Genomic DNA, 16,436 nt, shown 5'->3' with positions numbered 1-16,436 from the left:
TCAAATTGAATACCTGTAATTTAAGAGGGGGCAGGATGCAACGGCCAAGGCAACTGCATCTGATATTGACGATGCCCCTGCGCGCATCTTTTTTTCGTTAAAAGTTATTTTCGTAAAGTGTGTGTGTGTCTTAAAACATTTTTACGAGGTTACTTCGTCACGGTGGAATTAATTATTCGGAGATTTGATTACTTAACACGATTTGACTCAAGGAACTGTTTTATCTTCTTGGTTCTTTCGGTAAAGTCACGTAGAAGGGAAGTAATAAATTAATAAAAATAAAACATAATAAAACAATTCTCACGACGGTTCGGCCACAACGCAAGCAGCCGTCCTCAGGTGAAAACCAGGTCTGTCGAGGCGACAGCTGTAATAATAATTTTATTACTTCCCTTCTACGTGACTTTACCAAAAGAACCAAGAAGATGAATCCCTGCAGTCACGAAAGCTTTAAATCGAAAAATTTAACTGTTTTATTTTTAAACACATGACGGCGAGTTGTAGCACCACCCGTGGCAGATGTTGAACACGCGCCATTCATTGCACGCATTTGAAGCATAGCAATCCATATGAATTGATCGGTCAGTGCATCGTTCTGCCGCCTATAATCCGAACGTGAGTTGAACACGTCATATCGACTGTTGAGAAAAATAAATGGGCTTGGGGAAGACGTATCGCTAGAAGGGACGATGGCTGGTGATCGAGACTAGCAATGAAGCGGCAACCGACTATTAGCAATATTTAAACAGTTTTTTTTTTTTACCAGGTAAGGCCCACTGAGCTATGCATCTCTTTTTCAGAAGCGACCTGGCCACAAATGATAGCTCAACGAAGTGGCTTATCACGTAGACATTAATCACAGAAAAATATTCTTAAGCGCATGTTTGTAAATGTAGAGAGGAAAAAATAAACCTGATAACTCGGAGAAAAACCCACACGACCACGGGGAGACCATGCAAACTTCAAATATACAGCAGGCGTCAGGGTCGGGATCAAACCCACGACCTCCTGTATACCAGGCGAGGGAGTTAACATCTTGCCATCGCGGTGCCCCAAAGGAGGGAATCACGCTCAAGAGGGCGTTCACTGCGGAGAGGACGAGGAAGGGACGTCTTGTGTGCCACAGGAGCTGGATTACTTCATCGCGAGGCCGCGTGCGCTGGCAATGGCTTGTGGATGGCGACGGCCTTACATCCAGCAGCGGATAGATCACAGCTGGCGATGATAACAGTGGTGATGGAGTGCGTGCATGTGCGTGTGTGCGTACGCGCATGCTCGCGCTCGTAACGCTGCCTTCTATCCCAGTACTTGTTTGTTTTCGTTTTGCTTGAGAAGAAGATACGAACAAAAATAAACGACGTGTGTGTAACAGCCTAGCTCTGAATTTCAGATCACACAAATATATACAAGCGAGAGGCTGGAGGCCGAATAACCGCCGTGGAGGCATCTACTGGCAGTGCACGTACAGATGCTCGAGAGAGAGAGAGGTCGGGGAGGGGTCTACATCCACAAGGAAGGGATGGCTCTCACCAAGTGTGACCATGGAAACGTTGAGCCATTTAATTTTTTGTTCGATGTTTTTTTTCATAGGAGTCTGGTACAGAGCACAAACCGCGATGTTGGGGGAGAGTGGTAGAGAAACCTCGCGGACGTAAGTCCCGAACGCCAAGGAAGGAGGGATGATTGGGCTCGCTACCCAATCTTCGCTGCCCAATTATGTCCATTATTTGTATTTGGGTCCGAGATCCATGAGTCCCTCTTCCTGTGTCTCGGTGTAATTGGGTACCGCGAGCCGGAGTGCATGTAGAACCATTTCATTTGCACAACAATAACAAAAATATTCCAGGAAGGGGAATGCATGCTTTTATTTCATAGATGGCTTTCTGGTCTTCCATATTTAATTCTTTTAGGAGCAAGTTAATTTGCTTGGGGGGAGCGGTAGCGTGTAGCGATTAGCGCCACGCTGCGCTAAGAACCCGGCGGCCTGAGTTCGATTCCCCTAGGTGGACTCAGTCTCAAATGAGGGGGAAAAAAAGCGGCCTGCTGTGGTGTTGGCCTCCCACCCCCTCGTGTGCCGTGCTGGCCTTCATAGGTGCTCACTAACAGCACACGTGCCCTAGCAGTCTGTCCAAGGCTATAAAGGGCCTCATACCAAAATCTTAATATGGTTGAGAACCACGAGGCACTGAGTTGGTCACGTGGGGTGGTCACCTGGGGCGTTCACGAGGTCGGTTCGCTCGCGTTAGGTGACTGGATTTTTGAATTCAGGAAATCTGCGTGAGCGCCCTGCGAGTACTCGTCCCTGACACCCCTACAAGGGGCGAGTGCTCCGGGCCACTCGCACTTCCACAGATATTTTTGTTCCTGTTTCAAAGAAGGTTTTGTAGAAAAGTGTGAAAGTCAGCAGCGTCTGAACTCGGTCCCCGACTTGATCATCTTGCTCCAACCTATACCTGGCTCCCCACCCTTATTCTTCTCTCTCTTTCTCCACTATTTTATTTCTCTTCCCTCTTTCCCGAACATAGATGGACTCGTCTATCTGAACAACTGCCAAATCGCTGTGCGTGGTGCTGACGTTAAGAAAAAAAACGCCACTTTCTTCAAAATTTCTTGCTGTAGTTTTCACACCTGATGATGATTGCTTGTGTTGCAGTCGAAGCGTCGTGAGAATTTTATTGTTTTATATTTTTATTATTTTATTGTTTCCCTTCTACGTGACTTTACCGAAAAAACCAAGAATATAATTGGGATCTTATTTAGATGCGCCCCTTTGTACGGGTCAGGGTGGTCACTTGCACCCTGCCAATATCTTTGTTGTTGTTGGGCTACATACCAAAATCTCTATCGAGCCGCACTCAACTTGTGGTGCTAGGACCCAGCACAGAACCTCCAAAGTAAATATCAATGGCACCCACATTCGCGATTCTCTGCCCGCTTAAGATGCCACGGAGTGCCTCCGTTGTCGCAATCCTATTTCGTTGCATAGCATTGTCAACAGTTTTGCGAGTCGCATTCCGCCCGCAAAGTCGTCGCTAATGCGTGCAAACGAATGCCCACACTGAGCAAAGCTCCCACCCCACCGTCCCACCTCTGTCCTGACCGCCCATCAGTCCAACAGCCCGCAAAAGGTTGCAGGGAGGGGGATGTACATGTTTCGCTCGCACGCATGCACGCCGTCACGCTCAGGAGACTCGGCTGCAAGGCAAAACGAAAAGCCGGAAATAATCGCAAAAAATCCTCGCCCTCCCGCTCTGGCAGGCAACCGCTTCTCATGAGAACAGGACTGATTTACATGAAGGTAAATTAGTTTGGAGCTCATTTTAGGCTTATTAAATAGTATGTTAATATGTATCTCGCTTTTTGCCGGTCCCATGAGAAATACGGGCCGATAGTCAGGTGCTGAATGCTCAAAAATGCCTCTAATTGCGTGTCTTTGCACTCGTTTCGGGAGGGGAATGCATATCCTTAGTTTTGCCTCGCCACCCATTCCTGGGTCAACACAAAGTTGCCACATCTTGGTGGGTCCCACTGGAATAGAAAACAAGGAGGTCTAAAGTCTCGTTATGAATACGAGGAAGCTAAAGATGTACATTTGCTTTTTTGCAAAATAATTTTTTTGGAATCCCGCCACCCCCTCCTCCCGATTTCATCAAGATTATGCAGTCAGCGTTGCATCACGAGAAAATGCATCCTTGCGGATTTCTCACAGAGCAGCGCAATCTTTCATATTCTTAGGTTTTTTCGGTAAAGTCACGTAGGTAAAAAATAAAAATGAATAAGAGTAAAATGAAAATAAAATAAAATAATTAATTTTAAAAAAATTTTACCTACGTGACTTTACCGAAAAAACCTAAGAATATGAATCCTTGCAGTCACGAAATCTTCAAATCTAGAAGCAATCTTTCATGTTGGAGAATGGCCCACAGAAGCGGATGTCACAGAGCTGCCTCTGAGCACCCTACAGGTGACCTCTGGTCAAACGCAGTAAGGGGGCAGCACTTTCCCACCCGCTCTTGACCGGCGTGCCGGTAATGTCCATCGCACGCCGGTCAAACCGACATTTTAAGCCTCGCAGCTTGAATGTGGCCAAATTAAGCGCAGTCTTTGGTGACCAACTCATTGTTGTAATCTTTATAAAGACCAGAGGAATCCGATGAGCTGTGAAGTTCTTCACAGGTGTCCAGCATGGGCGGGTCACACTGAGACCATCAACTGATTACACTTGATCACCTATTTTACCACAAGCATACGTGTTTAATTCAGACTTATTGCCTTGTAATAGGTGTCTATCTAGTATTTACAAATCTTAACACCTCCTGTGTTATTGCCAGAGAAGGTGCAGCCTTTTTTTGCTTTTACAAATCAGCGTAATACTGGAAAAAAAGGATCCTGTAGATAAAAAAAAACTGCTTAACCCGAGCTAGCGTCTGCATCGTCTGTGTGCCATTCACCTTTTGGCGCTCTCTGGTCCAGCACTGATGAAACACGATCATGAAGAGACAAATTAGTTTCTAGGACAATGCATAGATTATCAGGGCATATCTGTACGCATGTTTCACCATGACCATGTGTGTGTGTGGTTAATGCAGACATTGTGCTTTGTAATAGGTGTGTCTATTTGGTGTTTGAACATCTTAACACCAACCCGTATTGTTGCCAGAAAGGGTGAAGCCTGCTAATTTACTTTTACTTGAGGACCTGGATTAAGCACATGTGGCTGAAATCCTGGATTCGAACCCAGGCTTCAAGCGGTGCCGGCTGAGCGCTCTGACCTCTGAGCTCTGCCTCCCCCCTCCCGGATGTATTTTTTTGTTGGGCGAAGCGTGCGCATTGTATGGTGGTCAAAATGTATTTTGCCTGCGAGCGTGTAGCTCATCGTGCTTGACTCTGGGCTTTATGCATTTCGCTCGTCGCCACAGGACTGTTGGTTGGCACGAGAGGCTGAGAGAATTAATCAGGATCGCTGTTGTTATCCAAATTGAAACATGAGGAATGACGATAAAGCCACTGACTGCACCGTGCATACCGCCGATACGGAGTCAATTTTTACCCGTTAAATGAAGTAGACGCGTGTTTTTAATTGAATTTTAATTATCTACATTAAATCATCCAAATTACCGTGCTCCATGATATGTAAAAACAACTTGAAATCCAGTCCATTAAAGGGAGGTTTCACTGTGTGTGTTGGTTTTATGTAAAAAAATAAAATCCCATCACCATTGCACATTGGTTAGTGATGCTGCTGCTGATGCATTGGCAGTCGTGCACGAGCAATACGCATTCGTCAATTAACACTGTCTTAAAATACATTTAATAAAAAAACGGGACATTTTATATAATGACACATCTCCATTTTTATAACATGCTGTAAAGAAGAGCAATTGTCCAAACGTTGCCTACTATATATATGTTAAGGCCACAGTTTTATTGACCGAAATTTTGAGTTCCAATCATATTGCAGCATATTATTTCGTCATTTTTTGAGGATTGTGTTGGGATTGTCCATCCCCATACAACTTTGCATATGCCCTGATCATCTCTTAGAATATTGGAAGCTAAGCAGGCATTTAGCTTGGTTAGTATTAGAAAAGCAGGTGTTCTAGGCTCGAGGTGGCAAGGAAATTGCAGTAAAGTATTTGATTCTTGAATTCGTCCGTGTGGAGCTTTGAGCGTTATCTTCTCTGATTTCATCCGGCGTGAAGGCAAACACTCGTCAATGTAATGTAATTGGCCACGCATCCCAATGCAGGATCCTCCTGGGAACGATCCTTAACATTCAGGGAGGCGGTACTGGTTACATGAAGAGCATTGCTGTTATTATCGGTGGAAGTTGATTTTTCACACCAACATCATGTATGTGTTTTCCGTTTGAATATTTTAAACAAAAATCCTACCAATTATATGAAGCATTCTCGCCGTGACCAACCATGCATGCTCAATCAATAGCCATCTCGAAGAATCACTAAATAAAAATTCTGAACACAAATAAGCAATTTGCATGTTATCTGGCTTATCCTTTCACACTGCACAATTCATGCCTGTTACTTACCTCTGTCAGGAATACGTGAGTTTGTTTGTACCCTGCAATTAACCAGGAGATGAAATGCACCCATTGGGATGCTTGATACGTTGCCTCTTGGAAGGGTGACCTGGGTCATGTTTTTTTAAATGTTCTCTACTTTATAAACAGGTTTTTTGTATTCTTGAGTGAGTGTGTCAGGAGGGTAGGTGTGTGAGCGAGTGTATAGGTGGGTGGGTGAGTGGGTGGGTAGGTCGATGAGTGTGTGAGTTATTGGATGAGTTGGTGGTTGAATTACCAACACAGGGATAAGAAGCACAACAACAATAACAACCATTGTTCACCACTAAATGGCGGTGACGTCACCACGGCAGTTGTGCCATGCTAGGTGCACTTTGCGGTCACGTAAAGTGTCGAAGGCCCACTGGCAGGAGGTCACGGGACAGACCCAGGTGCCATGGGTTGACTGACTGAGATGACTGGCAGATGCACCAATTGTGCTCTGTACTGCACCAACTTTATGCGTTTTAGCCACCGGGCACTCCGCCCGTTGTTGAGAGCATCGCTCCCATGCCCTCCAACGTTGTTGGAGTGTGATTGCCTCCAACGTCAAAGACAAAGATCCCCCGCATAGCCTTAACAGACTGTTTGGGCAAGTGCTGTTTGCGAGCACCTATGAAGATCGGCACGACACACGAGGGGCGGATCGCCAGAACCACGCCTGGCCGCCTTTGTCTCCCTAGTGGCGATGTTTACACATTATTTTGTTCTTTCGGTAAAGTGACGTAGATAGAAAAATAATAATGCAAATAAAGTTAATACAAATAAATAAAAATAATACTGTAGCCTGGATCTTAATCGGAGCGAGTGTACTGGCAGTCTATAATGTAGACTGTAGCCTGGTTATTACGTTTGGTGAGTGTACTGGCAGTCTATAATGTAGACTGTAGCAATGGTTAAATTGAGTGAGTGTATTGGCAGTCTATAATGTAGACTGTAGCCTGGTTATTAAGTTTGGTGAGTGTACTGGCAGTCTATAATGTAGACTGTAACAATGGTTAAACTGGATGAGTGTACTGGCAGTCTATAATGTAGACTGTAGCCTGGAAAAAAAGCCACGACTGCACCAGGTACTAATTTGAGGTCGAGTCGACCTAGGGGAGACCCAGGACCAGTTCAGATAACAGTCACTGGTGTTGACCGTGAGCGGAAATGAAACCCGGGTCGCCGGTTTCGTAGAGTAGCACACTCACCGCTGCGCCACCGCTCCCCTCCAGTATCACACACCCATAAACACTGGAGAACAGAATGTGACATTCCACGAATAGGCAGTGGTAGGTCTTGCGCAGTTCCAAAGGCGCGAATATCAAATGCGCGTATTTATTTATAAGTATACTTATTGATAAGTGAGACAACCTCGCAGTTGAAGTTGTATAATCGTCCAAACACATCGACGCGCGCGGTGTATTTTTGACGATTTTTATCAACAGATTGAGAGGGAACTCTCGCACATTTAGGTTGAGTGTCATTAGTGTGGCACTCGCAATGAAGCTCGGTGCGCGGAGTCTGACCGCGTGGCATTCACACGAGCATGTCTCCCTGACCACAAAGGGGTGGGCAAATCATCTCCCTCTGCACGGCAGTTCCTAATTGGTTTGGCGCACGATGCCCCGGGTCAAATAAAACAAAACACACAAACATTGCTTCGTCGCGATTGCACGAACCATTGCACGAACCATTGCCCACACCTTGAACGTGTCTGAGACGTCTGAAATGGTGGCGGCGCCACCGTTAATCTTGACCAAAATGAGTTTGCAACACAAAAAAAAACGCGCGCGCCCGTGCCTTTGTGAACTCTGAAATGGACGGAAAGTCATGCGTGTCTTGTCCCATTAATGTAGGCTGCCCTCAAGTCTTCCACAGTCACTTTGGAGGTCTTTACCTGTGCCCTTTTGGCCATAGCGTGGTTACTTTCGGTAAACTCAGCTGTGCTTGAGCAAACGGCGCCTTTTACGGCGCAAAAATACTGGGATTTATTCCCAGTATACTGCCACCTGAGTTTCTGTCTTTTATTATTGCAGATACATTCACAGGCCTCAACAAAGTTACATTGACACTTAAGCGAGCTCACACATTTTAGATAATAATGGACACATATATGCGTGGTTCACCGATGTGTTTCGCGGTTGTACCATGTGTTGCCTGGCTTGATGTTCAACTCTTCGCTCCACGTAGTCAAAAGCTTGTTCAGGAGTGAGGCAGTGGGTAGGTGGGCGAATGTATGAGTGGGTAGAAGGGCGATTTAGTGAGTGGGCGAGGGAGTGAATGAGTCATTAGGTGGGCGAGTGAGTGGGTAGGTGGGTGAGGGAATGAGTGGATGAGTGAGTCGATGGGTGGGTGGTTCGTGAGTGAGTTTGTAGGTGGGTGAGTGAATAGGTTGGTGAGTGAATAGGTTGGTGGGTGGGTAGGTAGGTGAGTGAATCGGTGAGGAAGGGAGTGAGTGGATGAGAGAGTGCGTATGTGCGTGGGTGGTTCCGTGAGTGAGTTTTTAGGTGTATGAGTGGATATTTTTGTGGTTGAGTGGGTGGGTAGTTGAGTCAGTTTCTAAATAAGCTCCCAGCATGCGGAGTGAAACATCATAGAACATTCTGAACAACTTGGGGTACAACTCAAAAACACATCAGAGACCTGTACAGCACAACCGCGGATACCTAAGTGGTAGTAGTAGTCATGATAATAATAATAATAAGAGTCAAATATACGAATAATGAAAGAACTATTGAGTTTTTTTTTTTTTACAAAAAAACTTGAAATGAAAAATTGTACTTGCAAATCGTCCACATGTGGGGCGGTGCCTGTCAGAAGCCTCGAGCTGCTCACCTGATGGAAGGAAGAAGAAAAAAATCCAGGCGAATCGTGTTTTATCTTGTGAAATAATATATATATATAAATAAAGAGGAGAAACTGTCCCCTGAACTTAATAGCCTGGCATAATGAGCCATAGCCCTGCCATCCGTCAGAACTCACACCTCTGGACAGTTATGGATGGGACCTCAACCCTTTTTGGCCAGGCCTCTCAGAGACCGCTTTCGTTATCACACCAAACACGGAGAGGGAAATCTCCCCGCCGCAAATGGACCGGCCGTTATTTTATCGTCGGCGGTGACAAGGGGTCAGGTTGCCGGACTGTTTCCGCACGCACTTTTTGGTTTAGATACATTTCCCCCCCCCCCTACTCCATACGTTCGTTTTGTTAATGCTATCCAACAATGGAGGAAAGTGTTATCAGGCACTATCTTTGTCGGTCTGCGCCATCTGTCTGCAACGTGAGGGCACGATGACGCGTTAATAATGATCTGACGTTCAAGTTCAAGTTCATTTATTAGATATAGCCCTGTGAGCCATGCGGCTCTTGAATCGGGTGCAACCGCAACAAACAAAAAAACAAAAACATGAACAAAAAACATCTTAAAGTGAATATGTAACTAAGTGCAAACAGAAAATCCAAGAAAAGACAGCAAAATATTGCAGAAAAGAACACCGTACACCAACGATGTGTGCAAAAATCCCAGTGGGATGCAAGTCAAACAACAACAACAACAACCACAAGACAACTTAGATTAAGACGTAAACCAGACGTCAGCACGAAGTTACGTTGCTGTTAGCGACTCGCCCAATAGAAAACAGGTCAAATAGGTCAATGATTTTTGCTCATAACACGGCGATAAAAACTCAAAATCAGCCCTAAATGGGACAAAACCGTTCAGCCTTTTCGGCCAAGTCGACGATGTCACACGTGACTGCATCTCATCGCGCAGCTCGGAGGGCAGCGTTGGTATCTCTAATTGACCCTTTCCCGTTTCGAGACGTCTGCGAGTTGCAGGGTGAGGGGGGGGTGTCCCATTCACCTCTGAATCTCGGAATGCGCAGGCGGCTCGTAGTCAATTTGACGTTGAGAGGCGTAGCGCCGGTGACGCGCACGTCCTACACGTACGTCGTCGGCAACGGCAGAGTGTTAAACGCTTCGGAGGGTACAACGCGTGCTCGAGAGCGTTGCAGGATCCACGCGTGTGCACGAGTCTTCAAACTTGTTTATTACACGATCGGCTGGTGAAGTCAGTGTGGTTGCATCGTTCCAAACAGCGTTCCGAATCGCCCGCCGCTCTTTCGCGTGGCGGTGGGCCACGCACCACGACCCAGTGCGTTGGCAACTTGCGCGGAATTAGCAGTTGTTACGTGATTGTAATAATCATATTTGTACGTGTATGAAAACAAAACAAAAACTATTGCGGCTGGATCATAGACTAAGCAAGCTGTTGTGGATTTACATTAGCCATTCATTTGTTCTGTTTTTTTTGTGGAGCTCCTGGATTGCCCACTGTAACATTACGCGTCCACGAGCACAATTGCTTTTAATGGCCTAATAACGGGCGTGGCGGTGTGTTTGAGCGTGCGCAGCGCCAAGGGACGAGACGCAGGGGCTTCGAATGTGGCTTGGGTGCCTTCAATATCAGTTTACCATTGGGGAGGGGGCAGGGTTGGGGTACCTACACTACGGATGTGACAATTCATCCGTTCGTTGGTTCATCATTATTCTTAAACCCGCAAATTTGTTGCGTCACGCTGCTAGAGGCGACAACCATTCGCCTGCAGTGCAAAAACATTTTTCAAGATGGGGAGAAGTCGGTTACTCGAATCGAATTGTGACCCTGAGTTTGCGACAGATCACCGCACCGCCGGGTGGAGAGGGGCGAATCGCCTTCGTCAGCGGCGGTCAGGCGAAGGGTTAACAACAAACGTACAACGACAAAAAAACAACGGTGCAGCGCTTTCGCTGAGCGTGCGCAATCAGCGCACGGCGATCATGATCTCTGCTCGCAGTGCCCGGAGGAGACCCTTCACAGCACCTCGTGGGTCGTGTGCCGATGCTCTGGCCCTTTACGAACTCCCAACGACAAACAAAACCCAACAAAACCCGTCATAGCCGATTGGGCTCAGTCCTCACGAAGGACTTATTGCGGTAAAACACGTGTGCTCAATTTGATGGGTGCTTCACGAGTGGCCTTTTTGCGGTGGCAGCAATGTCATTACCCCGGCACGCCTGGCGCGTTGGTGACTTGCCAATCGCGGCGTCGTCATTTTATTTATTCGTGCGTCACTGTGAATGCGACGTTACGGCTCTTTTGGAGCGCACCGCGGCGTTGCCGATGCGCGAAGAGGAGGTGATTGCCGAATGTGTGTGCGTTGGCGGATTATTTTTTTGTCGCCGTCGAATTCCCAACAACTGTAACACCTTGCTTTGGTTTTTACAGCCTGTCTTGTAAACGATTGTCCCTCCAAAATGCTAAAAATTAACCCGTAAACACAAAGTTTTTCACTATAAATCCTTTATGTGCGTGGCATCGGTTTTATTTTATTATTCATTTCTGTTTTTCTTGAGTAAGAGTTTCATTTTTATCACATTGGTATTTTAAATAAAATATGAAAAAAACAATTTCCTAGAAAGTGGGAAATTTTGGAAAAAAAAATTCACGAAAATAAATTGTCACGCACAACGAGTCTGTGTGCAAAATTTCAGCTCGATTGGATCACGGGAAGTGGGTTAAAAAACGACCGAAAGATTTGCACGGTCGTAAGCGCGCAAGCAAGCAAGCAAGTGAACTTAATATAAAGGATTTTTTAAAAACGAAGGAGCACATCTCGATGGCTTGTGTCGTTTCTCAAGACACACTTACTGCCTTTAAGCTAATCGACACATTGCCTTTAGTTTGGCTGTTGGAGCCTCAAACATTTACAGCGAATCCGGAGAATTTTAAAAATGGACGGCTGTGACTAAAGCAAACTTCGGTGGCCGACAGTTATTATTACTGAACTTGTAATACGGATGTCGCTGGTTCTTAAATGCCACCAGACTCTGTCCAGCCAGCAGTATAGATGGGATATAAACACAGCTAATAGTGTGGAGGCAAAGTGTGGGCACACCCACCTCTTCCACCTAAGACATCCGGCCTCTAAAGGGGCACTCTTTCTCTCTCACGTGGAATACTTTCTGCCAGCAGTGGCATTAGAAGGCAATTGCAGGGCTGCAGCCGTCATCTTGGTCTATTCAATACCAGCACAGATTCACTCTTGTGTTTCCGTACGTAAAGATATCAGTTGCAGGGAGACAACTGTAGAACACATCACAGAATGCATGCTCATGGCAGTTATTGATCACAGACTGGAATCAAAAAGTTAAAATAAAGAGGCGAGCAATTGCAGGGCTGCACCTTTACCTTTCGATCTGACCAAATACAAAAGCATATCTGTGTAGGAGAAAGCCAAAAATTAGACATCTAAATCCGACTATATACACATTTTCTCTGGCCTTTCTGCATATTACATGTGGAAACTCATTTCATATTCCAGCAATGACCATATTCTTTTTTGACCTTATACTTAGGGCTCCAAGAGTCGGGTGTTGTGTTTTGTGTGAGCAGGGAGATGACTTGTGGTCTGCAGGGGAAGAGGCAGAATAATACATTTGGTTCGTTGAAAGAAAAAAAAAGTGCAATTGAAAATATTCAGATTTAATAATGAAGTTTCAAAAAAATGTCCGCTTGAGGGCTGAATGTCATTTTTAGTAGAACGACCAGAAGTTGGTTTCTTTTTCAAACAGTTTATGAACCTGTAGTCCCCGTTTAAATAGGATTGGCCACGGCTCGTGATAACATTAACTCTCTTGCAAATCTGTTCCACATTCATCTGCAAGATGCATTTCACTTAACCGAGGTCACGCTCGAGTCGTTTAATGGAAAGTCAATAATTATCAATGCCAAACGTGAATAGTTGTGGCCCCACCGATTTCACAGTCATTTTAACAGTCAAAGTGAAGACATTTATAATCACAATTGAAGGTCAAGCCACCTCGCTGACGTTCTTGTGTCATGTTGCGTCCGTGGTGCGTGACCTTCAGCTGACCTAGACACCGGTTTCAAGTGGTAGTTGAACAACAAGTTGACCTGAGGTGTGGCAGTGCGATTAGGCAGTTTACAATGGATATGAGGGTGGTCAAATGATTGTCAGTTTTGGGTGTTAAACATTCTACCTCTTGGTGCTATCTAACGGCCACAGCCATGTCTGCCGTCGTCTTCCATGAATATAGAACACATGGCCTGCAATACCCAGTCGAGGCCTGGTCCAAACATGCACTCTTGTGCACTTCTCTGGCATACGCTAAATATCGATTGCCTTCTTGAGACGATTTTGGCCTATTCATCCAAACTGACCAGGTGTATTGGAAGAGCTGGGAGTACCCACAATTTAACCCACCACATGTCACCGGCCGATCGACTAATTGTCGCAAACCCATTTATACTGCTGCGTGACCAGAGGCGAGGGGGGGGCGGGTGTTAAGAAAATGTCAACGTTCCATAAACTGCCGTGCTGGAAGGTGGAATTGAACCAATGACCTCTGGATTGCAAGTGCAGTATGCTAACCATTATACCCAGGCACCATCCACATTTTTGTATGGATGGATGTAAATATGCATACTCTGCCCATAACTGACATTGTATACATATACATAACCCGTCGAATTCCCCAAGGTTGTCTTCCTCCTGACAATACTTGCTACACCCCCAGACTGCAAGCTTCGCACGCATATAAAGTTACATGTAAATTACTGACCGTATTTTTTCTCGGGTTTCTGCGATTGTGATTTTCCGAAGGTGCGATGGCACGTTTCACGACACAATGATTATGCTGATATTTAAGGAGGCTTACTAACTTAGCAAGCAGCAGAGTCAAAAGTCAAAGTGTTTTCCTTCCACAATGAGCATTGAGGCATTGGTGTTCATTTCCCATATACAGCCCTGCAGAGCCAGTGATGGAAATTCCACATTCTTATGTTGGGGGAAAACGTCGCCATAGGACAATGACTATTGACTTCCCCACACAAAGCGATATGAATTTTATCGACCGCAAGAGATATTTATATTTTCGACCCCTAAACCAAGGTTTGAACTTGCAAACTTTGATTGTGAGCCGCTTGCTCTGCTGCTCAGCCACATCGCTGGTTATTCTGATATGAGTTTCTCACAACTGTAAATTGTATTTATTGCATGTGCACCAACAGGGGCTTGCGCACAAACACGTCCACGTCTACTTACACATCGTGCTCTCTTTTAGCCCCCCCCCCTCCCAACACGTTCCATTCATTGACTACCACATTCTGATAAGCTCCTCCCCCCTCCTCCCCCTTAACTTGTATTTAAGAACTTGCATCTTGGAATCCCTGCCTCACTTGATGCAGCAAATCTGGCTGTGACGGTCCCACCTGATGACGGAGACTTGTTTTGCCTCCGAAACTTCGTGATTTTTATTATTTTATTTTTATTAATTTTTATTTCATTTTTTACCTACGTGACTTTACCGAAAAAACTAAGAGTATGTGTCCTCCTGCTTTGCTGTGTTTCTGGTACAACTAAAGTTCACTAGAACGTCTTTAAACGGCATGCAGTTCGCTTGACATTAGACTATCATGCCCTCTAATGTTTGCAACCTTACAATCAATAACGCACATGCTGTTAGTCGCGTGATAATATAATTGATAATTCAATGAACGATGAAGATAATTATGTTGTATAGCCCCCACGCAAATGAATTGCTCCCAATAACATTTCACAGAGCACGTATTCAATCGACGGTAGCTATTTCTGTCGAAGTATAATTGTTTGGCAATTTCATAAACATTTCGCCTGGACGTTTTGAAGCGAAGATAAAATGACCGACGGCATATAACGAAATGGCGGTATTTTTGCAAAACGGACGACACGATTAGCACGGATCTCACGCTGTGCGATTTATTCGCTGGATCGTCGTATAGCTGCATCCCGAGCCTTTTCCCCCCTTCTCCACCTGAACTCTGATCCCATCTGTCCACCGCAGGAGACTGCAGCTGCCGGGATGGCTACCTGCCTGACCCTGTCTACAGCCACCTTTGCGTGCGCAAGCAGTGGGAACTAAACCAAGGGTGAGTCTCCCGCGACACGTGACACAAACTGCCCGCACCACCACCGCCGCCGCCACCACCGACTTAAGTTGTGTACAAGATAAGAGCTGCGATGATTCGCCAAGTCAACATATATATTCTTGGTTCTTTCGGTAAAGTCACGTAGAAGGGAAACAATAACATAATAAAATATAAAACAATAAAATTCTCACGACATTTCGATTTATTGTTTTATATTTTATTATTGTATTGTTTCCCTTCTACGTGACTTTACCGAAAGAACCAAGAATATGAATCCCTGCAGTCCCGAAAGCTTTAAATCAAAAGTCAAAATATGCGTGTGCAATATTTTCGGAGGGGGTGAGAGCTTGCGTAGAAAGCAAGATATACCAAATACGATTGTAGCATTATTACTCATTCTCTCTAGCGATGAACATTCGTTTACATATTGTTTAACATTCACTGAACCATGCACCCCCCCCCCTCCTTCCGCTGACTTTTCTCGGCCCTGCTTTTTGTGTTCAGTATGTTGTCCTTCCCCCGCATCTCGGATTAGCACTGGTTGGTTACGTACGGTGCAAAAGAAGTTCAACATACATCAAGTTCAACATGATCAGTCAGCTGCCGGACGATGTCTTCCTACGCTGCGACAATCGCAACAATGTTCCATCTATCTTCTTGGTTCTTTCGGTAAAATCACGTAGAATGGAAATAATAAAATAATAAAAATAAAACATAATAAAATATTATATTATATTTTATTATGTTTTATTTGTATAATTATATAATATTTTATTATGTTTTATTTTTATTATTTTATTATTTCCATTCTACGTGACTTTACCGAAAGAACCAAGAAGATGAATCCCTGCAGTCACGAAAGCTTTAAATATAAATGTTCCATCTAGTGTCTGTGTACGTATGTTGAACTTATTTCGCACCGTACGTAGCCAACCGTGCTAATTGGAGATGCGGGGAAGAACAATAAACTAAACCCCAAAAAGCAGTTCTAGAGAAATTAGTTTTCAATTTAGATGTTACTCAGACGGGGGTGGGGGGCCGAGAAAAGTCAGCAGAAAGACGGGGTGGGTGGGGGGGCATGGCTTCAGTGAATGTTAAACAAGATTTAGACTGAATGTTCCTTCCCTTTATTAATTCTAACCTTACTCCCTCCCTTTGATACTGCTAATCCTGCATAATGCATGGGTATAATGACTTTAAACCCCTCGCCAAACCTCCTACGCATTTGACAAGTAGTATAAATCGCATATCTGCATTTCCCATAAATATGCTAAATTCCTCTTGATATGCAAATTATTTTGTCAAGGCGCTCTTCGCCCCTCCATCCCAGCTTAAATAGTCGCTCCAAGCCTGGGGCGTGCCATTCAGACTCTGCCTTCTCGACAGACCTGTTCTCCACCTGA

General features: G+C 45.1%; 1 protein-coding gene across 1 annotated transcript in view; it reads left to right on the top strand.

Moving 5' to 3' along the window:
- Window positions 1-16,436, top strand: part of LOC133354672 (astrotactin-2-like) — a 484,322-nt gene that overhangs the window by 195,135 nt on the left and 272,751 nt on the right. The window contains exon 9 of the mRNA XM_061571710.1: window positions 14,949-15,033. Coding sequence (XP_061427694.1) covers window positions 14,949-15,033 — 85 coding nt within the window. The remainder of the gene's footprint in view (window positions 1-14,948; window positions 15,034-16,436) is intronic.

Source organism: Lethenteron reissneri, chromosome 48 (assembly GCF_015708825.2).
Source record: "Lethenteron reissneri isolate LAM-NWPU_2019-01 chromosome 48, ASM1570882v1, whole genome shotgun sequence".
Taxonomy (NCBI): Eukaryota; Metazoa; Chordata; class Hyperoartia; order Petromyzontiformes; family Petromyzontidae; genus Lethenteron; species Lethenteron reissneri.
Note: the sequence above shows the minus strand (reverse complement) of the source record. Positions and strands in the feature narration are given on the sequence as shown.